This window comes from Bos mutus, chromosome X (assembly GCF_027580195.1).
Source record: "Bos mutus isolate GX-2022 chromosome X, NWIPB_WYAK_1.1, whole genome shotgun sequence".
In the NCBI taxonomy this organism is placed as follows: domain Eukaryota; kingdom Metazoa; phylum Chordata; class Mammalia; order Artiodactyla; family Bovidae; genus Bos; species Bos mutus.
The window spans coordinates 101,124,530-101,149,780 of NC_091646.1; the positions used below are offsets into that span (position 1 = coordinate 101,124,530).

General features: G+C 41.6%; 1 protein-coding gene across 1 annotated transcript in view; it reads right to left on the minus strand.

The window, feature by feature from the left end:
* The window catches only part of GK (glycerol kinase), a 79,973-nt gene extending 56,323 nt beyond the window's left edge, over positions 1-23,650 (minus strand). The window contains 4 exon segments of the mRNA XM_070365743.1: positions 1,240-1,317; positions 9,126-9,232; positions 11,613-11,686; positions 23,414-23,650. Of these exon segments, the coding sequence (XP_070221844.1) occupies positions 1,240-1,317; positions 9,126-9,232; positions 11,613-11,686; positions 23,414-23,491 (337 nt within the window). The 5' untranslated portion in view covers positions 23,492-23,650.
* Positions 23,651-25,251: the final 1,601 nt, after the last annotated feature.

Genomic DNA, 25,251 nt, shown 5'->3' on the forward strand with positions numbered 1-25,251 from the left:
TCCAAAGCTGCATTTCTACAATTCAAAGTTTACAGTTTAACAAGAACTTTCTGGTTTCTGTGAATAGGCCCTTCCTTTCATAAGGGGGAAAACAAAAAGTAAAACCCTAACTAGTATAAAAAGTTGGCTAACATTCATCTGTGAAAGAATACTCTCTTAGTCACTAAAACTGTAATATTCTCCTTATATTCAAAATGAGCTGCTCATGAGAATGAGAAGAAAATAAAGATTCAAAAGAGGTACTTTGTCTAATAGGACCTTTGGCTGCAATTCTTTCACCTTTTCTTTGCATCTTTAGTTTTTTATCACCAGTACAGAAGACATACTAAATGCTTTCTTATAACACTGTAACATTAAACACCTTGATTTTTTATAAAGATTCTTTCCAAAGGATTCACGCTACTCTTACAAAACACTTTTTAAGCACATTTTCTGCTTGAATGTCACTTTTTCCAATCTATACTAAAGTAACTACAAAGTAAAAATTGCTCACTCCATAAATCATTCCATCTCTGACAACTTCTATCTCCAGTCCCCAACCCACAACCTGTTACTTTATTGACCAAAAAATGGTGCTTTTCTATTTGTGACAGAATGATGCCTTTTAGTGATTGTATATTTAGAACAAAATCTTCCTTTTAGTAAGTGAGAGTGTCATTCAGTGCTCAATTGTCATATGCTGCTAAGAGTGAGACTAAAATATACATGGTTATTTCCACTGAATAAAGCGTGATATCTAATGGTGGTATGTTTGAGATTCAGTCTTTCCACCCTGTGGACACAGCCACGTTTATAGCAAAAGGAGCTAAAATGATGAGATTTTTGTTTTCATAAGCTCAGTAGAGTCGATTCAAGTGCCTATATGGGAAGAACAAGTACACAAGTACTTTATGGAGAGGCAGACATGGGACTGGGAACATGTGTAATCTTGAGTTTTGAGGGGAGGAGGAGGTAAAATCTCTTTTAGGTGTCAGAAACAGCAGGGATCACGAAAAGTTCTAGCCATACTGATTCATTTGTCTAATACAAATTATCAGGAAGGGGAGAGCAAAAGAAAGAGTTAATTCCACATGGGAATAACTATCTGAAACTGGTAAATATATAACAACCCATTTCTTAGAAGACTCTTTGAGATTATAGGAAACATGACTACATGCTTTTTGAGCCAGATGTTTTAGCATGACCACATCTGCAAGCAGAAAAAGGCCTTGCATTTGACATCCATGCACAACAGCTTACCCACAGCGTTGTAGAGAGGTTCTCCAGTTAACTTGTCCCAGACTACAGTGGTTTCCCTCTGGTTACTGACACCAATAGCTTTTGAGAGAAAATTAAACAGAAAAGAATTAAAAAAAAAAAAAAAAAAACAAAAATCTGAGGATAGTTCTCTTTTTTTTATATAGGCACAAGTAAACATAACAGTGTGGGGAAAAGGAAAAAAAAAAAAACATTTGGAACATTAGTAGTGGTATTGAGTTGATTTTCTTCAAATGGCCCCAGGAAAAACAAACCTCCAAGTCAAGCTTCTTTTTCTTTCCTACAGACTCCTTCCCTCTTTACTATCAGCACACCATGACATAGACCCAGATCAATAGTGAAAAGAAAGACTCCCAGGTTGGCTTATAAAAAAGGAATGCAATAACTTCCCCAGTTTACAACACCCTATTTATTATGCTGAGGCGACCAACAATAACCTCATTCATTTATTTACTTACTGCTACAAGAAATTTCCATCTGTGTGTGTGCACACACACATATGCATTTAAAAAAAAAAAAAAAACAGCCACCGATAGAATCCTTCATGCTGGGTAAACTCATATTATGGTTAGTTCGAAATTCAATTTTTTCATGTATTTTAATAATAGTTTACAAGACATAGAGTTTGAATCAGGTATAAGTACAATATGTGATGGCAATTACCTCATACTAACCTATATACAACTCAAGGGCTATAGTTACAGTAAGTTACTCTAAGTAAAATACCATTCCATACCATTTTATTCAGTTTAGCTTGATTCAGCTAAATTGGAGGTTTTCAGACTTGGCTGTACATTAGAATCAACTGCAGAGCTTTTATAGAATTCCAGTGCCCAGGGCCTGGAGCAAACATTTTCATTTAACTACCTGGGGTAGCATCAGAGCATTGGTATATTTTTCTTAATACTCCCCACATGCATAGAGTTGCATACGCTGGGCTAAAGGGTTCTTTCAGAATTTAACCTTAAAGGCAATATAATCAACCCATCTTATGCTCAAATCTCTGGAATTGCCTGTTACGAGACCATTCAGACACCTTCTAGTGAAAAGATACTACCTTTCACAAGGCAAACCAATCTATGCCACACAGCTTTTCTATTTGAAAAAAATCCTTTTCCTCGTCGCTTCTGCCTGTCGATCTTTGCCACACTCTTTGGAGATACAAGAATAAGGTGACTCCTTCCACAGGTCAGCCTTTCACACTTGAAGCAGTTATTCTGTCCCTCCAGGCTTCTCTTCCCTTGCCGAGGCTGAACAATCCAATTTCGATCCACTGCCCCCACCTCCATACGGCATGGTTTAAAGTCCCGTCACCACCTCCCCTAGGAACATGCAACTATCTGTCCAAATTACTCACACTGTACCCCAGAATAGACACACTAGCAATGTTCTGACCAACAGAGATCTGAAGGGGACCAGCAGCTCCCTCGTTTTAAATCATCTTCATCCAATGCAGAGTTACTCATTGTAACACCTTGCCTAGATGTCCAAAGATGAATGAGATTCCATTACCAGGAAACTTAGAGGCACAGGGTGAAAGGAATAGATTTGGGGGTGATTTTTTTTTACAAAAGGAAGACAAAAATGTTTGCAGGAATATAGGAAGAGAAAGAAGAATATGGGGGTAGGGGAGGAAGGGGTCTGGAAATGAATGGGACACCATCCTGATTCTTACAGTAACAGAGGGGATGAGATTAACACCCAGGGAGGAGCTTCACTAGGGCAGAAGCTTATTTGCTGACCCCATGGTGGAGGGAAGGGGGCAAGAGATACGGACATGTTTCTCCATGAAGTGGCATACAAGGCGATCTGCTAAAACGGGGATTGTGCAATTGGGCACTGTTCAATAGAGCGCAGGCTCCAAAGCCAGACTGCCTCTGCTTTCTAGCAGTGTAACCCTGGGTCTCAGTTTTATCTTCTGTAAAATGGACATCACCAATAACTCCCACCTTGAAAGTGCCAAGTGTTAGTCAGTCTGTCTGACTCTTGCAACCCCATGGACTGTAGCCCGCCAGGCTCTTCTGTCCATGAAACTTCTCAGGCAAGAATACTTGGAGTGGGTTGCCATTCTCTTCTCCAGGGGATCTTCCTGACCCAAGGATCGAACCCAGGTCTCCTGCATTGCAGGTAGATTCTTTACCATCTGAGTCACCAGGTAAGCCTTACCAGGTTCCAAAAAGAGAAACTGGAATTGATGCCTATTAAAACAGTGCCACAGCCGGTTCATGTTGATATATGGCAGAAACCAGCACAATATTGTAAAGCAATTACCCTCCAATTAAAAATAAATTAAAAAAACAGTGCCTGGCACACAGTAACTACTCCATACACGTTACTTAAGGCTGCCGTTCAGTGTCATCATTGCTATGCAGACAGTGGAGTGTCAGTCAAAAGGAATAGGACTGAACGAAGTGGGACACTCAAAGGTTAAGGAATTCCCTAGCAGCACTGTGGGCACAGCAGAGGCTAGAGACCTCAGCAGGACCTTGGCAATGGTTGTTAAGGTGACCTTCACCATGAGGACTCATCAGGAATTCATGCTCTACTAAACTCTCCTATTCTTCCCCACTGCATTAATTAGTGGTTAACTAGTTGTCTGCTTCCTGAGTTGCAATCTTGGAGTTTCTATTCTAAGCCCTTCAGGCTACCCTTCTTTATTGGCTCATTTGCTGGTGGCTCAGACAGTAAAGCATCTGCCTACAATGTGGGAGACTGGGGTTCAATCCCTGGGTCAGGAAGATCCCCTGGAGAAGGAAATGGCAACCCAGTCCAGTACTCTTGCCTAGAAAATCCCATGGATGGAGGATCCTGGTAGGCTACAGTTCATTGGGTCGCAAAGAGTCAGACACGACTGAGCGATTTTACTTTTTACTTTCTTTCACCTGGTATTTAGAACATTATCTACAGCTATTGCCATCTGAGTCATCAGTCACAAGGTTCCACTCTGACCACTCCTTCTTTCCCCTCTCTCTCAATTTGGTTCCTTCGTGCCAAGCAAAAGTGCTTTTCTTGCAGACAAAGTCCAGTGAACCAGCTTTCTCAGGACTTTCTTCCAGACACAAACACGTCTGGCACTGCTTTCTCTGATACAGGTCTCTGAACTTCTGAACTGCTTTCACAAGCTGATTACTTGCCATTTTTACCCTAAAATGCTCTAGGTTTTTCTATGCCCCTCAAAGAAAACTTTTCTGACTGCACAGGTACTTATCTTAATAGTTTCCAATTTTAATTCCCTCTTTTTCAGAATACATGTTTAGGTTTCACAATTTGCCACCCTAGTCAAGCTACAATAAGAGCATATGACATACAAGTCTTTTAGCTACAGATATTATAATCATTGGCACATATAAAACCCAACGTATAAAAAAAAACAAAAACAAACAAACAAAACAAATAAAATACCCAATGTATTACTCTTGTATCTGGCAGATACTTTTTTAGGATTTTGTTTTCCTCAACACTGAGTGTCACTATAAAATTAACTAGTTAAGTGATACATTTAAAATCTGGTTAAATTTTGCTTAAGATTGCCTATGAAAAGTTATAACTGCAGTTAAGAAAATATAATGAGGAAAAAGCCTTTGGAAGTAGTCCAGAATGTTATAATTGTTGTCTTTGTAGAATTATAGATGACATGCATCCTTATTTAAAAATAAGTTATAATTTATAATTGGAACACATTTCTGAAAAAAAAAAATGAAAACCATACATAGTAAAAGAAAGTGGCTCCACAGTAAAGGGTACACCTGCCAATGCAGGAGACGCTGGATCAGGACTATCCCCTGGAGGAGGAAATGGCAACCCACTCCAGTACTCTTGATTGGAGAATCCCATGGACAGAGGAGCCTGGTGGGCTATGTCCATGGGGTCGCATAGCGTCAGACACAACTGAGCGCACACATACAAAATAATACAATCCCTAGAGGAAGGCTCTGGGACTACTGGAAGTTCCATGTGGGAAGCAGTATAAAGCTTTTTAAGAAAGTAGCATCTGGAAGATGTGTGCTTATGGCAAGTTGTAACAATTGCAAATGATATCTGGCCACTGCTGAGAAGTGCTTTGGGACAAAGAATACCTTTTCTGAGAGGCCAAGTCTGAGAGGTGAAGGAAATGTCTGTGGATGTGTTGAGTAGGGTGAGGCAGTGGGCGTGGGGGTTTCCTTGTTTTGCAAGGGTGTGAGAACAATCTAATCACTTAGGATTTGATGCTCTCAACTTTGTAACAGTGTATTTTGTGTTCTGTTTGTACCTCCTGACAGAGGATGAAAGAGATTATCTGGTTTTGTCACTCTGTATACTTTTTATTTAAATTTTTTATTGGGGTATAGCCAATTAACAATGTTGAGATAGTTTCAGGTGAACAGCAAAGGGATTTAGCCATACATATACCTGTATGCATTCTTCCCCAAACTCCCCTCCCCTCCAGGCTGTCACAGAACACTGAGCAGAGTTCCCTGTGCTATACAGTAGGTCCTTGTTAGTTATGTCTTTTAAATACACCAGTGTGTATATGCCCATCCCACACTCCCTACCTATCCCTTCCACCTATCCTTCTCTTTGGCAACCATGAGTTCGTTTTCTAAGTCTGTGAGTCTCTGTTTTGTAAGGAACTCTACTTGTACCATTTCTTTTTAGATTCCATATATAAGGGATGTCATACAATATTCTCTTTCTCTGTCTTACTTCATTCACTATGACAATCTCTATGTCCACCCATGTTGCTGCAAATGGCATTATTTCAGTCTTGATAATGGCTAGTCAGTCTGTATACTTTGTATTTCCTTCAGTCCAGTGACAGGCAAACAGAGCTGCCCAGCTCTCTAAGCCAAGAAGGAAAGCAGCAACCTATTTACTTGTCTTGGGCTCCTGTGAGCTGTTAAACTGGAAAGTGAACTCTGATTTTAGAGACCTTGTTTGTAGGGACCTGAAATCAACACACTTCGGCTGATGAGGACAACTAAAACCAATGAAACTGGAGTTTGTAAAAGAAATACAACCAATTTCTTTGGAAGGAATGATGCTAAAGCTGAAGCTCCAGTACTTTGGCCACCTCATGCGAAGAGTTGACTCATTGGAAAAGACTCTGATGCTGGGAGGGATTGGGGGCAAGAGGAGAAGGGGACGACAGAGGATGAGATGGCTGGATGGCATCACTGACTCGATGGACATGAGTCTCAGTGAACTTCGGGAGTTGGTGATGGACAGGGAGGCCTGGCGTGCTGCGATTCATGGGGTCGCAAAGAGTCAGACACGACTGAGCGAGTGATCTGATCTGATCTGATGATGAACTCAGTGATTACCACCAGGTAAGTGATCAATGAGTCACTCTTTAGTGGGGAAAAAAAAATCATTTATTTGCCACACTGGAACTCAAAACTCAAGCCATTTTGAGGTTAACATTGTGTGGCTCAGGAAAGAGAGGACTGGACCAGGAGACAGGGTGGCTGACCATGCATGTTATCCACCACTAAAGAGCTCCACGACCTGTGATGGCTTCCTGTCCCCTCATCCACAACTAGGTTTAGGTGATGGAAAATCCTTTACATCATGAGGCTTCTGTGACCTAGAGCTCTAGCCAAAGCTTGGCCCTTGACAGTGCCCATTCAAGAAATTATCTGGGAAAAAAGTTTTTTAAGCACAATCGGCCTGATATGGATGGGCTTGTGGAATGTTCTCTTCCTCGGCCATAGGCTGAGAGTTGTTGAGAAGGAAGTGCTGGGTCACTTTGGTTAGGGTATAAGTTTCACACTGGCCAGACACGGAGGAGCAGAGAGCAGGGAGCTATGTGTTCAGTGCTCTTGCAGACAGTGCAAGTGGAAGACGAGTCACTTGGACTGCAGTCATGTGTCATCTTCAGGAATACCACAAAAACAAGAGAAAAAAGAACCACCTGAGTAGGTCCAGAAGGCTAACACACCGCAGCCTACCTCACCTGTAAGGGAGGTAGAATGAGGTCAAAATCATGGCCAGTGGCTCTGGAGTCTACATCCTGAACATGGCGTTCAGCCACCTAGATGATTAACGTCACTGGTAATGGATATTTTGACAACAGAGTGTGCTGGTGAATGCCTCATATGTTTACACTGTTTAGACTGTGAAAGCTGTGAGGACAACTCAAGAAAACTGAGCAACAATCACTTCCACATGCAACTCATCTAAAACTTGGTGAATGCAACTCTAAAAGAAATGTGAAGTTTTTCCCTTAGATGTAGGAATAAAATGAGGGTAGGATATTAAAAAACTGTTAACCTATATCAAACTGCCCGTGGGTATTTCTTGTAAAAATCTGCAGTAACAGAAATATCACTGTTACAGTATCCCATGAATTTGTCATGGGATTGACATGTTTCTCCCATTTGACAGCTGTACAACCCTATTTGTGCTCCACTGTGTCCCAAGGGCACTTAGCACATTGTAGGCATTCTGAGTTTGCTGAATGACTAGTTTTGATTGTGCTTAGTCTTTTTTTTTATTTAGGGAAATAAGGGAAACTCTGGAGGAAAAAAAAATCAATGTTTCAACTTGGGAGTGTGAGTCAATTTCAGAGCCAAGATGACATGAATTAAGGAACCACCACCAACAACTAATTATTCACTCTATCTAGAGACAAATTAGCCAAGGAAGAAACAGAATAGCCCTTGAATGATGAGCTAGAAACATTTAAACTCTAAGGAGATGACAATAACCACATTATGCTTTCACCCTTTACATTAGTAGCACATCAATTTTAGATGTCTGGGTTATTTTTCCCTCTCTGTATGAATGAAGCAAAGTCAAACATAGGCAGATATTCTATTAAAACTACTAGGAATGAACAGAGGTGTCTATAATAATCTCACACTCTCAATTATTTTAGGGCAACTTCATACATGAAGTGCTTTGATTTCAAATCTCTGTCCACTCCAAGCTGTTCCTTCTTTCTCTCCTCAGTAAAGAGCATCTCTATAACCATCCAAGAGCTCCAGGAAAAAAAAAAAATCAAGTCTCATCTGTGACCCATCTCTCCCCCTCATCCCAGTACTCTCTCTGCTCCCCTGACATCCAATTCATCAGCAAGTTCTGGCCCTTTCTCCTCACCTTCACTACAACCACCGTTGATCAAGTCATCATCCTCTCTCTCTCAGGATTCCCAGGGTGGTCTCCACACTGGTCTCTTTGCGTCCACACTTACACCTTTCCTATCCACTCTCCACACAGCGGTCAGGGAGTTGTTTCTAAACTGCAAGTCAGACCCTGTTATCCTCTATCAGCTCACTTAAAGCCTTCTCATGGCTCCTTGTGACACTAAGAACAACATCCAAACTCCTAACTTACCAACAATGCCCTATCCACTTTCCAGATTTCAATTCCAACTGAAAGCCTTTATCAGGTTGTAAGAAACAACCCTTCTTTTACGTTGTTTTTGACATGCTGGCCTTCTTTCTGATCTAGGAATTGGCCAAGCTTATACCCACTCAGGGCCTTTGCACATGCTACTTTCTTTTCCTCAAACACTCTTCCCCCAGATATTTGTATGGCTGGCCCCTTTTGACCTCTGAGACATCAGAAAAAGTGTCACATCCTCAAAGAGGCCTTCTCTGGCCTTCTAATCTAAAGGAAGCCTTTCTCCGTATACTCTACCATATCACTGGGTTTTATTTTCTGCATGGAACTTATCCATATCTGAAATTAGCTAATATTTCTCTGCTGTTCTTGGTGGTCTCAAATGCACCAAAAGCAAAGAGAAAAGGGACCTAATCTTCCTGTTTATTGTTGCATCCTCAGTTCTTGAAGAAATGCTTGCCATTGCACAGGCACTCGAGTATGTGCTGAATGAACGAATGAATTTAACTGAGATAATCACAGAGAGAGTAAAACATTAAAAATACCTTTTATGTTGGAAATATCAATATTGAGCTGCCCGAGTTTCTCACACGTTTTCTCTATACACTCATAGACAGACTGCAGAATTTCCTTAGGGTCCTGCTCCACCCACCTTCAAACAAAAGAAAGTATTTTGGTTAGTCCACAAACAAGCAAGACAGATATAATTTATTTCTCTAGAGTTGTTCACTTATGAGGGTGTGGCTGCATAAACTGAAGAAAATCAGATAAACAAAGCATATCCAATATTCTAAAGAAATGACTTAAAGAAGGGCCAATTTTCCTTACATTTTTATTATTCTTCATGCAGTAATTAACCATTTCAAAGGAGGTAATACTAGGCCACAAACAGCAGATATTCTACCTGTTTTAAAATCATTTTTTTTCAAATCTAGTAAGAAATAAGTTCCCCAATTCTTTATATCTTGTAGGTCTGATGAAATCTGATAGTATTCACATTTCACTAGTCATTAGTCATTTTTAAACAGACTAAATACAGATATTATTCTTTTGACACACTGACTGATTTCCTTGCTTTTATATTTGTTTATTTATTTATGAAGCACAACAAATTCTAAAGTCAAATAAGTATATTAATCACTTTTGTCATGATTTTTCCTAAAATGTTTTGTTAGAAAGTAGGGAAAAAATTTTTAATTCCTTCCAAGAACTATGTCATGTAGACAAGTGATTGGTCTAAGTTTTCAGACCAAATCCCAGTGCAATTGTACATAAGGTACAAGGACCTCAGAAGGATGAATGGCTCACAATAAATGACAAGGGTGAATATCTGGGAGAAACAAATGGCATACCTTATCTATGGAAAAGTAGAAATGACACAAGTTAAAAGACTCCTATGCTACAATCTGGAAGTAGCAAGGGAATGCCAAATGCCTTTCTTCTCAGCCTTCCTCCAGGTCTGCCCAGCTTTCGCCCAGGCCTGCCCAGCTTTCCCAAGCTATGAATTCTGTCTCTAAATTTTCTCTTTCCAAAAACCCGATCTCCTTCCACATATTTCTAATTTCTATCCTTCCAAGACTAACTATCCTCTCTCTTAAACTGCAATGGGATCAAGTCTATAGATAGTCATTCTAATGCTAGTAACATGTCAATAACTTTTATTATTAAACAAAGGAATTCCCTGAAACAGAGGAGAACATTTTTAATGGAAAATCTGGTAAGGCACTGCTTTTCCTCTTTCTTAAATTGAAGTAAACTTTACAATATAATGAACAAATCTAAAGCGCACACATTTGTTGAGTTTCAACAAATGCATATACCAATCTAACCCCCATCCAGATGTAGAATATTTCCATTGCACCAGAAAAGTTCTTTCATGCGTTCAAGTCAATCACACACTCACAGGCAACCACTTTCGGGATTCCTATCATCCTAATCAGTTCAGCATTCTTAAATTTTAGATAGCCATATAGGATGTAGTCTCCTATGCCCAGCTTTTTTTCATTTTCCATGATATCAGAGATTCAACCACGTTGTTGCATGTATGAGGCCACTGTTTTAAACCTGACGAACAGTATTTCATTGTTATTGTTTACCGATGAATAGTATATTCATTGTTTACTGATGGCAAACATTTGAGGGGTTTCCAGTTTTATTATGAACAGAGCTACTATAAGCATTCATGTAGATAAGCCTTTCTATAGGCATATGCTTTCACTTCTCTTGGATGAATTCCTAAGAGTGGGATGCAGCAGATATATGATTCATTTGATAAGAAACTGCCACATAGTTTTTCAAAGTGGTTGTGTCATAAATATCAATTTTTGAACACTGTACAGTACATGTATATGTACTATATAGTGCATATATATTAGTAATACCACAATTACTACATATGAACATTATTTCCCAAAAGGATGATTTAGTAGCAGATGTTAAGATATATGCGTTAAAAAAATTTTTTTTCTTTATTTAAGGAAAAAACCCTCACAAGCAAATCAGGAGAGAAGCAGCTTGACAATAATGAAGATGTAAAACTAAATGCCTTCAAAGTCAATGTGGACTTTCTGATATCTAATACACCTTTGCTTTATTACTTTACAACTCCTTTTCTGTCCCTGAATTTCTAAGCCATCAGTCAGCTACATTTTTGCTGATCTACCAAGTTAGTGCTTCTTTATATATATATATATATATATATATATATATATATATATATATATATACTTATTTATTTATTCTTTTTGCTAAGCCAAGCCTGAGTTATGGCACATGGGCTCAGCTGCTCCTTGGCAAGTCAGATCTTAGTTCCCTGACAATAGAAACCAAGTTCACTGCACTGCAAGGCCGATTCTTAACCATTGGATCATCTGGGAAGTCCCAAGTTACTGCTTCTTTTCTTGACTAATACCTATTCCTTGTCTTCTCAGGAGGGTGTTTGGTCAAGTTTACTTTACAGAGACATAGGGCAGGTGGGTTGAGATGGACTAATAAATATGAGGTATCTTTACATATTAAATTAGGAAACATACCCTTCTCTTGGAAACTCTTGTTTTATTTCCACTTGATGATGACTAAGTAGTTCGGCTGTTTTTGAATTGAAAACCTGAAAAATATATTGCAAGAGTAGAGTAAAAAATGCAGGTAGACAGCAAAGATGTTCAAAAGTTATTCAGCAACTGAAGTTCTTATTCACTGATAGAAGAATCATTTCAGAGGAAATGCCTGACAATGCTCTCTTCAGATAGAATCATGCAAGTTATAAGGTAGCTTCAGAAATAACTTCTTTTTAGATAAATGAAAATCTGTTAAAGATAAAGCTGAAGAGGCAATTCTTCATTCTTTAAAAACATGGTTCCAGATGTAGGAACTTTAATACATCAACCAGTGAATAGTATGGATTTCTTTTAGAGATTAGGAAAACCAAAAATAAAAGAGCTGGACCAGTGCTGATAGTGATAGTGTCAGGTTCCATTCTGCATCCATCTTGCATGTAGAAACAGGAATCATAGATGCCCAGGCAGGAAAGCATCCTGTGTAAATTCCTTTGAAGGAAAGTGTAACAGTGCATCTCACTCTTATGAGAGCCAAGGAGAGTCGTTATCAGGAAGGAGAGAAGAGGACCGACGGTGGCATCAAGCTGAGTGCTCTCTGTGACATGAATTGGTGGCCCTGGATTATAAAACATTAAAACCTGTGGAGGAAAGCTACCAAAGAATAAGTGCAGTACTAGCCTCTGCAATTTTAACACCATTAAAATAACGCTTCCTAAAAACCTAACAACTTCTTTTCCAAATATTATTTTTCACCTGGGTATATCTATATTTAAGTATCACATGACTTAGCCTTTCAGAGTTAAGAGTTCATTTTTTAATTAAAATTAACTTCCCCAATCACTCTAATTGCAGCAGTAAAGTCACCTCCAATTAAGAAAGTGTTTCCAGGCCTAGGTTTCCTGTGGGAGAAAATTCCTCGCTGAAGACAGACTCAGAAAGACAAAGTAATAAGGGGAAACACATGGTGAGTCTTGTCGCTGCTCACCTCCCTACTCACCACACACATCATCTTTTGGGGAGGAAGTGATAAACTAATGAAAGCAAGAAGGAAAATTCTCAAGTCCTCTGAGGAGATAAAATATCTCACAAGTCAAAGGTTAACCTGACACATCATAAATAAAAGGCAGTTGGCAGAAACTGGTGTAATATACCAGTAATTTACAACTTTAGCATTAGTGTAAGTTTCTAGGATGTCCACTCCATTTGTCCCATTTTATTTTCTAAAGTTTCTCTAGGGCCTGGAATAGTGCCTGGCCTAGGGTCGGTAATTAATAAATATTTGTTGAATATCTAAAACACTGTGGTCTATCAGGTACTTATTAGGAGATACATTATTAAATCAAATGGGAAATGGTTAAATGGCAGAAACTTTAATAGGAAGCCATAGTTGTATGTTTCCTCATATTACTCCCATTCCCAAAGTCTGCTGCTGCTGCTGCTAAGTCGCTTCAGTTATCTCCGACTCTGTGAGACCCCACAGACGGCAGCCCACCAGGCTCCCCTGTCCCTGGGATTCTCCAGGCAAGAACACTGGAGTGGGTTGCCATTTCCTTCTCCAATGCAGGAAAGTGAAAAGTGAAAGTGAAGTCATGCAGTCGTGTCCAACTCTTCATGACCCCATGGACTTCAGCCTACCAGGCTCCTCCATCCATGGGATTTTCTAGGCAAGAGCACTGGAGTGGGGTGCCACTGCCTTCTCCATCCCAAAGTCTACAAGTCCCCACAGGACCCTGGAACAAGAAACAAGAGGGGTGGGATGGGAAGGGGGAGGGAGGCTTAAGAGGGAGGGGATACACATATAATTATGGCTGATTCGAGTTGTTGTACAGCAGCAATCAACACAATATTGCAAAACAATTATCCTCCAAGGAAAATTTTTTTTAAAATAAGGTGTGCGTTTTTGGTAGATGGATTCATAAGACTTCAACAGTGGACCTAGGGAGCTATGAATGGAGAAGGCTTCCTCCGCCATCACCCCCTAGTTTTAAGTAGGCTAATGTCAGGACCCTTATGCACACACACAAAAACGGATTTAAAGGTTGTTGAAATAGGCACAGAAACGGGAAGTAATTTGGCAAATCCTATCTGGCATATTAGAGCGTGATGTCTGATCACAGAACATGTGGATGTAAGAGGATGAAGTCTGGACCTCTCTACTTCTTTAGAGCTCTGACTCTGAGGAGAAAATGGACATCACCTTTAGGTGTTTAGGATCTGACCCCATGCACCACTCCCCAGTGTATGGGGCAAGTTTTAGATTTACTATTTTAGAATCTGCAACTTGCTTCGTGGATCATCATCCAACAAAAATATAAGGCAAGTCACAAATGCAAGCCACATATAATTCATAACATAATTTTATAATTTAAAATTTTCTCACAAAAAAACAGTAAAAAAAAAAAGCTGGTAAAATAATCTTAACATTTTTAAACCAATATATCTAAAATCATTTCAACAGGTGATCAATACAAAATTGATTAGCTTGTCTACTTTTTTAGTACTAAGTCTTTGAAATCTGGTATAGACTTTATACTTCTGGTCCAACTCAATTCAGACTAACCACATTCAAAGTGATCAATGGCCACCGAAGACCAGTGGCTGCCATATTGGACAGTGACATTGTGGAGTAGTGCTTTTCTCATATACCTAGTTCATGTGAGGAATTGTAATGAAGCCTCCTGATTATCCATTTGTCTGCAGGTGGACAAGTATCCAAAGTAAGCTAAGGATGTTTCCATAAGACTCTATGGCTGATGGGTGAAAGTAAAGTCGCTCAGTCGTGTCCGACTCTTTGCGACCCCATGGACAGTAGCCTGCACCAGGCTGCTCCATCCATGGGATTTTGTAGGCAAGAGTACTAGAGTGGGTTGCCATTTCCTTCTCCAAGGAATCTTCCCAACCCAGGGATCGAACCCAGGTCTCCCGCATTGTAGACAGATGCTTTACCATCTGAGCCACCAGGGAAGTAGGTAACTCCAATGACAACACATTACCCAGGAGCAAAAATGCTAGTCTGTTCTTTTCAGGTAGATCTCAAAAGATAGCAATGGCTATACAATTTGCTGTATAAAATGAATAGCATGGTCATTCGTGTAAAAACTGTTAGATGGCAAGGGAGAAACACCCCTGAGTTACAGATGCTCCTCATCTTTTTCATCCTTTTCAAGTTTGAAACTCAATTTAAAGATCAGTCCAAACTGCAGATGCACAATGGCACAGAACAGAAACTCCCTTTTAAAAAATTCATTTTAAGAAAATTCATTTAAAGGAATACACAAGAGTTTATGGGATCTGGAAGAGATCTGGGCCAGTGTTCAGCATCCTCCCCGCATCTCTAGGACCCTTCAGAAGCCGGGAGGGAGGGAGGGACAGAGAGTTTTAGCTCAGTCTCTGGACCACACCCTACCTTAGATTTCATATTTTACTGACTTCAGCTTAAAGATTTAAACTCTTCTGGAAGTGCACTTAACCATGGACTTCCAAGGCAGAAAGTGAAATGACAATACAAGCTGAAACCCATGGACCTAACGGAAATGCTCTCTTACTTACCAAGTAAGCTCCAAGAGATGGGATGGAACTGACAAAACAGGGCTAAGCTCTAGGTTTTCTAAATACCAGAGCTTTTCCAGTACAAAATCATACCGGGACTAATTGTGATGTTTTTATCCATTAAGTGGCAGCAAATATGAAGAGGTTTTCTAACATAGGGCTGCCTATGCTATCAAGAGGAGGAAGGACATCTAACCCAGACTTGGGGGGAGTCAGAGAGGGGCTCTCAGAAGATGTAATTTGCAGACGAAGACTGGGAACAGTGGGGAAGGTAGGCTGAGGCAGGCAGAGCAGCTGAGGATGTATGTGTCTGCAGTGATCCATGTAAGATGCCTAGAGTTGTCTTGGCAGCCGTGGGTACTGAATGAAGCGTGTTGCTGAGATATTCAGTTTAGGAGGTATAAGTATTTAGATGCATTAGGGGCTTGGATAGGGAGGAATGACAAAAAAGGAGGAATACTCAAGGATGACAGGTTACAGGTTCCAAGTTAAGAGTAGGCAGTGTTTTGCTATATTCAAATGGATAACCAACAAGGACCTACTTACAGCACAGGGCACTGTGCTCAATGTTATGTGGCAGCCTGGATGAGAGGGTAGTTTGGGCGAGAATGGATACATGTATATGTATGGCTGAGTCCCTTTGCTGTTCACCTGAAACTACCACAACATTGTTAATTGGCTATACCTCAGTATAAAATAAAAAGTTAAAAAAAAAGAGTAGGCAATGTTACAAAACAAAAGTATGGGAAGGAGCAGTAATTACAGTATGGAAAGGGGTAAAGAGATTGCCAGTTTCATTCTAAACAACCTCTGTTTGAGTGAAGACACCAGCAGTCAGTTGCTAATGTTTGAGGACATAGCTGAAAGAAAGAGATCCATTAAGGGGAGAAACTTGGAACTAGTAGATAAATAAGTTCTGGAGAGCTGATGCACAGCAGAGTGATTAGAGTCAGTGGTAATGTACCAGAAACTTCAAAGTTGCTAAGAGACTCGATCTTAATGGTTTCCACCAAAAAAAATGAGTGAGAATGATGTGATAAGGCAGTGCTACAGAGATAATGCTACGGTGGTAATCATATGGCAATATACAAATATATCAAACAACACAGTGTACATCTTAAACTTAAACGACCTTCTGTGTCAACCATATGTCTATTAAAAAAGAGAGAGAGAGAGAGTTTTAGAACTGCATGTGAGCCAGAAAGGCAGTTGAGAGCCTCATGCTTGATGTCATATGAAGGAAGAGCTAGGGCTGGGGCTCAAGCTCAGCCCTGTCCATATCAGTTTTTTGGTTGTGTTTTTTCATCTTTTTTTGACCATGCAGCACAGCATGTGGGATCTTCCTTGACCAAGAACAGAGACTGAACAGGTGCCCCCTGCAGTGGGAGCATGGAGTCTTAACCACTGGCGTTCGTGCTAAGTCGCTTCAGTTGTGTCAGACTCTTTGCGACCCCATGGACTGTAGCCCCTCCAGGCTCCTCTGTATATGGGGATTCTCCAGGCAAGAACACTGAAGTGGGTTGCCATACCCTCCTCTAGGGGATCTTCCCGACCTGTGTCTCTTATGTCTCCTGCATTGGCAGGCAGGTTCTTTACCACTAGTGCCACCTGGGAAGACCTTAACCCCTGGACCACCACGGAAGTCCCATGTCAGCTGTCTGACTTTAACTTTTCTAAGTTGCTGATTTTTCCATCTGCAAAGGACTAAGTAATGTATGAAAAGTATTTCATACAAGGTGAGCACATAACATGTATCCCAAAGATGTTACAATTACTGTTGTTATCAGCGCTACTATTTTGATTACTGTTCCTATTATTACTACTACCACCAGTGCAGCAGATAGGTGATAAGAGTTCAGATTAAAAAATAAAATCGTGCATAGAACCTGGACTGGCGATGATGCATGATTTTTTTTTTTTTAATCTGAACTCTTATCACCTATCTGCCAGAGGGATGGTACGGGGAGGGAGGAGGGAAGAGGGTTCAGGATAGGGAACACGTGTATACCTGCAGCGGATTCATGTTGATATATGGCAAAACCAATACAATACTGTAAGTTAAAAAATAAATTAAAAAAAAATCACCAGTTCTGTATTCACCTCTAAGCGCAAATCATGTCTCAGTTCCGGAGTTCGTTTTTGGTGGGGGAGGGCAATGAAAACCTGAAGAAACAAGTTCAGGTAGGAAAAGAAAAGTTCAGCATAGTGCTGGCACATAGTAGAAACCCAAAAGATGTTACCACTACTGCTGTTGCTACGACTACTACTGCTGCCACTTACTACGACTATTTCTATTATAAGCAGGAGAGTTAGAAGTCATTAGTCTATATTCACCACTGTGCCTACATTATGATCAATTTCCAGATTTGGAAGAGGGGGACACTTAAAAACCTAAAACAAGGAAAATTACTTCTATAAGAACTGTTTAAAAAGAACTTTCTGAAACAATGCCCACCTTTTCTGTCTCAGCCAAAGGGGAGTAGTGGAGAATCGAAATACAGTCCTTACTAAGTACCTGTCTTTCAGGCTTGCCTCACCCACTCTGTGACTAACTCAAGCATCCCATCCCCACGTGATTTCCCCTCTAGCCTACTCATGCCACACTCTACTGGGTAAGTAAGACATTTTTCAGGAATGCAAACTCCTTCTCTAAAACACCATGATATTACGTAAATCCATAGCATCTAAAATAAAAATACTAGCTACGAACATGTTACATTGCAAACTTGACCACAAATGGCATCATGGCATCTTCCCAAAGCCAGAGAAGTAAAGAAAACATAGCAAATGGCATATTTTTCTTTAAAAAGTGAGGTTATATTCAATAGCATATATTTATACATACCTCTAATATAACTATAGTTGTTAAATCCAACTTTTCCCAAGACCCCACAAGTTTTCCCTTTCTAGTCTTTCAGTCCAAGAGTTCTAGACAACACATCAAGCTCTGGAGGCCTCTCTCTGCTGATGTCTATTCAAGTAACAAGCACCTCTGTTGCTGCTGTTGTTTAGTCGCTAAGTTGTGTCCAACACTTTGCGAACCTATGGACTCTATGTAGCCCACCAGGCTCCTCTGTACATGGGATTCTCTAGGCAAGAAACCTCGAGTGGGTTGCCATTTCCTCCTCCAGGGATCTCCCATGATCAAACCCATGTCTCTTGTGTCTCCTGCATTGGCAGGCAGATTCTTTACCACTGAGCCACCAGGGAAGTCCAAGGAGCACCTACCAGATGCCAAATGTTGTGTTAAGCTTTGGAGAGGGGGAAAAAAAGATACCACTCTGCCCCTCATGGAGGTCCAAACTGAAGGCTCTAAACATTTATGTTTATGAGACAAGAGGACAAGAGAGGGTGGCAGCCCTCTGATGAGATGTTCTTACCATTTCTGTAATGTGATGGGCAAGAAAGAAAACCAACTTAGTGGGGGTTGGAAAACACAGTTACATTTATTGTAAGAGGGGTCTCATTCCACTGTGGGCCAAATTCATTTTACCAAATTCACTGTTCATTAGTTCCTGTCCCCTAATGGGTGCTTAATATTTACGCGTTGAATACATAAACGAAAGAAAGCGGAAACCCATCCCTTAACCTTGAGATCTCTAAGTATGATGAGACAACCGGGGCCAAGGCAATGTTTCCTGCCAAAATAAGCATAGAGCTACAATTCAAGTCATTCTTCACAGATGCTGGCTATTGGAACAAAATGGTTACGCAACCATTATCCACGTTGACTACACCTAAGCCCTGCCCTGGCCCCACTTAATCTGAGTCACAAGATGATCAAAACCAGCAGTACTTATTCAAAGGCAACCTTTTAAAAAAAACATATTGTGAAACCAGTGTGTAAGTCTGTTTTACTTGGTGAAGATTCATCTGTGACCATAATCAGAATTGGTAAGTGCCCAGCCTCCTATCTTCCCTCCACAGAAGGTCTTCCACATCCACGGTTCCGTTTCTACAGATTTGAGCAACTGCAGATCCAAAGTGTTTTCTAAAAAAAATTCCAAAAAGTTCCAAAAAGCAAAACATGAAGTTACCCTGTGCCTGTCACCTATGTGCATGGCATCTACACTGTATTTACAACTCCTTACACAGTATTTACCTTGTGTTAGGTATAAGTCATCTAGAGAGGATTTAAAGCATAAGGGAGGATGTGCCTAGATTATATGCAAGTGATATGCTATTTCATTATATAAGGGATGTGAGCATCCTATGATTTTAGTATCCACGGGAGACCTGGAACCAATCCCCTGGATACGGAGAAACAACTGTACTCAGAAAACTGGGGAACCTACTGAAGGCAGGAGGAGTTAGGACGGTAGGCTTCTGACTGGGAGAGACCTGGATTTGAATCCCAGTTCCACCAGTCACTCTGCAACCTTGGGCACATTCCCCAACATGTTCTAATAACCTGTGTAAAGGAGCTCAATAATACTACCTACATCACAGTTGTTATGAGGATTAAATGAGATAATGCTGGGAAAGTCCTCAATAAGTACCTGACACACCACAGGTACAACACAATCCAAGCCTTTGTTTTTTTAATGTATTTTTAATTGGAGGATAATTACTTTACAATGTTGTGTTGGTTTTTGCCATACATCAACACCAATCAGCCATCAATATACACACATCCCCTCCATCTTGAGCTACCCTCCCACCTCCTACCCCATCCTACCCTTCTAGGTGGAGTCTTTTTTTAACAGTCAATCTAATGGGGAAACAACAAAGCTACCAAATTAAAGAAGGAAGTTGACTGTTTAAGCAGAAGCTTTTGACTTATAAAGAAATGGCCCCTCCTTTAAACCTGTTACACTAATTCTCTTTCCAAGAAGTTCCTACTCTGCAATCTGGGTAAACCCTTGCCAAGCCTAGCTCACTTTCCTATCAGACAAGTTGGAAATTTTCTTTTGGTGCAAAACATATGCCTAGGGTCCCCAGGTTAAGCCTTTGACTACTAGAGGAAGAAGTGAACACATTCTAAATTTGCAGCTCTACTACTAAAAGAGAATTAATTAAGTAATCAGACAGAGAGGTTTAAGATTTTTTGACAAGATAAAAAGGAGAATCTGAATTCAAATTCAGTTGACCTATAAAAATTTTTTCAAGAAATATGTGTAAAGCACTCCCTGTAGAGAAGACAGGTGTTCATTTCTCATGTTGACCAAGATATTTTAAGGAATACAAAGATGAACAAGTCTCCAAAAGGAGGTTCCTGCTTTAAGTTCAGCAGATACATAATAACACAAAGTAAAGCTGATAAGAGCTATTAACAGAGACATAAAAAGAATGCTCTAGGAAGGGGGAGAAATTCTGAGAAAGGGTTTGAGCAAAGACTTCCACCAAGAGATGGTAACTGAGCCTCTATTTGGAGGAAGAACAGAATTTCAAGGAGCAGATATGGGTAAATGGGGAGGAGGCATTTCCCTTGGATGAGAGAACGTGAATAAACAAATCTTGTGTCCTTTATGGGGGAAAAAATGTAACTGGCATAGAAGAAGGGACAGGGAAGCTCAGTGAGGTGATTGGTCCTGTGAACACTGAATGAGACATGCAAATGCAGTGAATAATGGCCAGGAAATTATTTTAATACTTTTCACTTTATAAGCTTCCTTATGACAGTTCTTATTTGTTGTATTCTTTCCTGAGAAGATAAGCAATTATTTCTGAGTCATAATTACGATGTGGAACAATATGACTGGTACAACCCCTGGGGATCACTTTGTGACTGAAGCACTTGTTCAACAAATCTATTATCTGAATTTTGCAGACAGTGGTTTAGCAACTTCTTTCCTTATAACCAAGGGAGGAAAAAAAAAAAAAAAAACCTTTCTAAACCATTGCCAGATTTTTCTCTACTTCACCCAGAATCTCTTCACACAAGTAGTCTTCTATCTACCTCTGAAGCTTTCTTGAAGAGTTGTTTCTCAAGGAGCAGGAAACTTTACTGATCAACTTTTAAACATCACTCTGTAAGCAGGATTGGAGCCTTCTGAATGTGCACCTTAGCTTACTCATTGAGATCAAGCCACAGTAAACAGCAGCCGACTTCTTAAAGGCTCCTGCTACTCATGTCAAACACTGAACAACCGACTGTGATAATATAAAGTTGATTCATTCCTTCCCCACCAATGCAGAAAGACACTCCTCGGGCAACAGAATCTGAGGGGCCAGGAACAACCTGCAGTAGTAGATAAAGAAAACTGCTGGGCTACATGCATGACAACAGTGTTAGTCTCTAAGTTGTGTCCGACTCTGCGACCCCATGGACTGTAGCGCCTACCAGCCTCCTCCATCCATGGGATTCTCCAGGCAAGAATACATTCCCTTCTCCAGGGGATCTTCCCGACCCAGGGATTGAACCTGGGTCTCCCACATTGCAGGCAGATTCTTTACCATCTGAGCCTCCAGGGAAGCCCCATGTACAGCAACACTGACAAGTCAAAAGGAAGACCAGCACGGTCAGGCTGGCAACTCAAAGGGCAGCCTACAGAGTTAGGAAATATTTTACCCACTTTCAGAGAGGGCAAAGGCTGTATAAACTTGGGAACAACTGCCATGTTTGGTTTGGCCCCTACAGTCCATTAGCAACTAGTTGCCAACATTTAAGGACAGGAAGATTTCACTGAAAACGCTTGACTACCAATTTTTCTTAAAGAATCTGAAGCTTGTGCAGCGCGAATGTTCCCGCCTGGCAGCTAGAGGCTGTCCCTTTAGCCTGAGTCCGCTCTCCAGCCTTCCTCCTCCCTCTACCTGTCTGTCCCCTGCAGGCATTTGTGTGGGCAATTCTTGAATGTGGCTTCAAAACTCAACCCACAGTTAGTCAACACACATGTCTTAATGGTCTTTCTTAATTTGGGAAGATGGTAGTGATGACTGTATACTTTATTAATCAAATCTAGTTAGGTGAACTTTTTTACTTATGATTCAGGGTTACTTTATAAATATTTATATGAAAATAAGACAAAGTAAAACCTGCCCTGTCTGATCAAAAGATAAACAATGTAAGAAACAGGAGAATTAGGTCTTGGCAGCTCAAACCAGCGTAAGTCATTAAATAAGAACCAAGCTAAAACTGGACTGAAAGCTTCCGACTTTAGACAAGAGAGATGAGTATCAAAATGAAGGTACAGATGCAGGTTTTAGTCAAGTGGTCAACTAAATAGAGTTCTGAAAAATATATATATATAAGGTATATACAATGTATACATACATATACATACTAAAGAAGACATCAAAACATGAATTGAGACAAAGAAGTGAAGAGGGAGCTAAGCAATCATTAAATATTTACATCAACTTGCCAGGTTAGTCAAATGTCCATTGTAAGAATGAGCTCTTAACCAACAACAGTTTATTTCAATTACTTTTAAATGATCTTACTGAACTCAGTACTAGATTACTTTTAGAGCAAGTTTCCTAATGGCCCCAAACAAATCAATCAGCAGAGAGTCACTTAAATAGCACTCCATTATGGCAAAACTCTGCTGTCACACATGGCAAATAAAAAGAGAAACAATTTCCCTGTCACTTTATGTTGTGAAGTGCCGAGAGGACAGTCATCTTTGTAACAGGCAAAGTATCGGAACTGAAATTTACGAAGCTTCGAAATGAAATCAAGATTCCGGTAAAAGCAGTGTAGTGTGACTTTTCCCTAACGTGTTCTGCCACTCGCCAGCCCCCTGAGCATTCTACCTTCTGCAATGTCTGTGGGAGACGATGACAAGGCATCATCACGCAAATACTATATTTGTTTGACTGCTCCACAGACGCTGTGTTAGGCTCCCACAGCCGTGACACAGCTTCCCCCCATCCAAGGACGTCCTGAGCCGGGCAGGCCAAATGCTTCTGGGGAAGACTGCAGCAGCGGTCAGTGTGGCCACCTGTCCCCGGCTGCAGGCGGACCGCTCTGCACGGATGCTCGATAAGTCCTAGCTCCCTTCGGGGGAGGAATCCCCCCATCAGTAGGCGGCCGCGCTCCACCACCGAGGCCAGGGCTACTCAGCTCAGCCGCGGGGGTCGCGAGAGGCCGCGTTCCCCCAGGCCCGGGCGGGGCGGCTCCAGCGTGGCAAGTCCCACTACGGTACCCTTGGCCTCCTCCTCTTGCCCCGTAGCCGGGGCCCCGGGCCGTGGGAAGAACGGGATGGGGACGCGACACCCAGCCCCGGCGTTCCAAGGCTCCCGCCCCGGTTCAGCACCTTCTCAAGTGGCACCCACCCCGGGCTCACCAGAAAGCGCGTCGAGCTGGTGCCCTGGTCCACTGCTCCCACCAAGGGCCCCAAAACTGCTTTCTTCGCGGATGCCATGAAACCAGCTTTGGGTTGGCGGGCGGTCTTGACCCGTTTCCCTGGTGACGGCGACGGGCGGGGAAGGGGCGTGCGGCTAGCCTGGAGGGCCTGCAGGCTGGCGGCAGTAGATGGCTCGGACCGCGCTCCGAGCGGCCCCTTTACCGGCGCGGAGCCTTCTCGCCCCGCCCCTCCGGCCCAGGCCCCGCCCCCACCCGCGTTCCCTACGACTTCGGGGGCGGGGTGAAGGGGGGGGCGCTGTCTCCCAGGCCGGCCAATGACCGAAAGCGGAAAGAGAAGGAACGTTCGGACAGTCTGAGGGAGCGTGACGTCATGGGGCGGGGCCTGGGCGCGGCGGAGGCGGTGTCCCGCGCGGCAGGTCACGTGGGCCCGGCGAGCCGGCAGCCAAGCCCGCCTGCGGCAGGGCCGCAGGGGGAAGCTGGTGCTGCCCATTGCAGGGAGCATCACTGGCCCGCAGAAAGGGCACAAGCCCACCTACGCCCTGGGGCTTCAGCTCGCGGATGGGTTCCAAAATGCGGAACTGCTTGCTCCTCTGGTGGGCTGTGCAGAGCACGGCGTGAGTCACTCTTTGGACCGACCCCGCCCGGCCTTCCCGCGCTTCCGATGCCCCGCCCACTTACCCGTTCCTCGTCCCACTTAAGAATAATCTCCTTCACTGGGGCTGACCCTAGGTAGTGTCACCTTCAGGAGCAGCGCGAATCCTTCGCCTCTGGAGGTTTTTTAGGGATGAGGAACTCAGAAGTTCTTTCGGTTTAGCGTTCAAGGAAAGCGCTCACAAATCAACCTCCTCAGGTCATCAATTGACTATCCAGAAAGTCCCGGGGCTCCTCTCTGTCCTGATGTGCCCTTGCTCCTCGCTTGACCTCCCTCTGGTGTCCTCTCCCTTACCCGCCATTTCCTCTCCTTCCGTTAAATGCTGTGGACAGCAAAAAGGAGAGAAAAGGGGCTTGCTCATTTGACCTTGAATTTACTTTGCCGGGTTCTTTGGGATCCTGTTTTTCAGGAATTTTCAAACTCTGGACCGAGACCTACTATGAGAAATAGCTAACAAAACAACCCCAGGCATATGTTCAAGTGTGTGTGTGTGCGCACGCGCGTGCATTTGTATTCATATAGTTACATGTTATATATATTTTATATATTGTTACATATGTTCTAAATGTTTCCAAAACAATATTTATCTTTAATCCTATGCATTCTGTATTTTTGTTATTCTATTGCATATCATCTTGTTAAAATGCTGGTTGAAAAATCACTAAATTGATTTTGTAAACCAGCGTGCTCTATCAATTTCAAAAGCATTGTACTATTTCCACTCTCACACTTTTTTCCACCCCATTTCCTCAGTGTTCCTCTCAGTGTTCTGGAACATCATTTTTATTTTTTCCCCTTTTGCCTTACTCTCCACCACATCACTTATTCATCTCTTGTGTTTACAGTTTTCTCACTCTTGCTCTGGAAGCAAATTTTCCTATACTCTGTTTAGAAATCAAATTCTAGTGTTCCAGATGAGGCCTACTTCTGGAGATGCTGGACTTGGTAAGTACTGATAAACTGACTTGCTTTAGGAATGCAGATGAAACAGTATTTCTGAATTTCCTGGAAGAGGAAAAGACACAGACAGGCATACCAGCAAATGTAAAGGAATTAAGACAACTTGTCCCAGATGGAAAACCCTGAAAAATGTTAATTGACTGATACAGATAAAGATTTCCTAGACTCTAACAGGCAGTAAAAAGAAAGTCACCAAACCTACCACA